The following is a 1,832-nucleotide window of genomic DNA, read 5'->3' on the forward strand; positions in this document are numbered from 1 at the left end:
CCGGCCCACCTGCCCCCCGCTTGCCGGGGGACGGCGTGGGCACAGCGGCTCCGTGGGGCGGGGGTCCCAGCCTGATCCACTGGCAGGGCTGCAGGCGGGGGCCCGGCACAGACGCAGGCAGGGGGCATCATGCGGGCTCCTTCCCTGTGGCCCTATCCCTTGGCCTGGCCCCCTCGCTCCCCACGGCTGCTCCCCGGGTCCCTCCATCCCTGCCCAGCGTGCAGGGGTCGCGGGGCTCCGTGGGCGCAGGCAGGGGCCGCCAGTACCGTGCTCTTCCCTCCTCCCAGGCGTCATCTCGCTCTCGTGGTCCCTGAGCGGCAAAGCCAACACGTTGGTGCAGCTGGCGATCTCGGCGCGGGACGGCGGAGGGCTGGCCGCCCAGCCCGATGCCCACGTGAACATCAGCATCGTGGCCGGCACCGTCTCGCCCCCCGTCTTCGAGCAGGCGCAGTACTTCTTCACGGTGACCGAGGACGCGCCCCAGGGGACCAGCATTGGCGCCGTCCGGGCCCAGAACCCCCCAGGTAGGACCCTGCGTCCGCGCCTTCTGCACCGAGCCTGCGGCAAAGGTGGGGGGGCCCCTGCCCCACTCTGCCCCGCGGTCCCCCTGCCGGGCACGGGTCTGAGCGGGTCCGCCCTTCCGCCACCTGCCCCCAGGCCACTCGGACGACATCTTCTACTCCATCTCGTCGGGGGACCCCCACAGCTACTTCTCCATTGACTCCGGCTCGGGGCAGCTGTGCGTCAGCCTGCCCCTGGACCACGAGGCGCAGGCGGTGCTGGTGCTGGACGTGCAGGCCCGCAGCGGCTCGCCGCCTGCCTACAGCAACACGCGCGTGAAGATCGCCGTGGCGGACGTCAATGACAACGTGCCCGCCTTCCCCGCCCCTTCCGACTCCATCTTGCTGCCCGCGGCCACCGCCCCCGGCACGGCGGTGTACACGCTGCAGGCCGAGGACCGCGACAGCGGGGCCAACGGGCAGGTGTACTTCGAGCTGGCGTCGGGCGGGGACGGGGTTTTCGGGGTGGAGCGCGCCTCCGGCACGGTGCGGCTGGTGGGCGCGCTGCCCCCCGAGGCCGGCGCCCCGTACGGGCTGGTGATCGTGGCGCGGGACGGGGGCGTGCCCCAGCTCAGCGCCACCTTCACCCTGCTGGTGCACGTGCAGGCAGCGCACGACCACGGGCCGCTGTTCGACACGCTCATCTACCGCGTGGAGGTGCGCGAGGGCATGCCCGTCGCCACCCGCTTCCTGCAGGTGCGGGCGCTGGCGCGGGACGCGGGCGCTGCCCCCCTCACCTACCACCTGCGGGCCGACGGGGATGCCGCCAGCTTCGGCATCGTGCCCGACAGCGGCTGGCTCTACGTCAAGAGCGCGCTGGACCGGGAGACGCGGGACCTGTACGTGCTGACGGTGCTGGCCTCGGCGGGCGCAGGCAGCGGGACCGGGGGCCGGACGGGCACCAGCACGGTGCGGGTGAGCGTCACCGACGAGAACGACAACAGCCCACGGCTCAGCGAGGAGCGCTACTTCTTCACCGTGCCCGAGAACCAGCCTCCCGGCACCGGCGTGGGGCGGGTGACGGCCAGCGACCGGGACGCGGGCCCGAACAGCCGGCTCACCTACCGCCTCCTGCAGCACGACCCCAGCTTCCTCGTCCACTCGCAGACCGGTGAGGGGCTGGGGAGGGGCCGCTGGGGCGGGGCTGGGAGGGGCCGTCTCGGGGCGCCGCGGGGCTGAGCGCGCCCACGTTCCCGCAGGGGAGCTGAGCGCCCGACGCAGCCTGGACCGAGAGCAGCAGTCCAGCTACCAGCTGCTGGTGGTCGTGCAGGA

At 73.6% G+C, this 1,832-nt stretch overlaps 1 protein-coding gene across 1 annotated transcript in view; it reads left to right on the plus strand.

Annotated features, from left to right (window-relative positions):
* Positions 1-1,832, plus strand: part of DCHS1 (dachsous cadherin-related 1) — a gene marked incomplete at its 5' end in the record, with an annotated part of 37,290 nt that overhangs the window by 20,392 nt on the left and 15,066 nt on the right. The window contains 3 exons of the mRNA XM_019528548.1: positions 218-524; positions 658-1,671; positions 1,760-1,824. Coding sequence (XP_019384093.1) covers positions 218-524; positions 658-1,671; positions 1,760-1,824 — 1,386 coding nt within the window. The remainder of the gene's footprint in view (positions 1-217; positions 525-657; positions 1,672-1,759; positions 1,825-1,832) is intronic.

The sequence above is a fragment of the Crocodylus porosus genome, unplaced genomic scaffold (genome assembly GCF_001723895.1).
Source record: "Crocodylus porosus isolate Cpor-Errol unplaced genomic scaffold, CroPor_comp1, whole genome shotgun sequence".
NCBI lineage: Eukaryota > Metazoa > Chordata > Crocodylia > Crocodylidae > Crocodylus > Crocodylus porosus.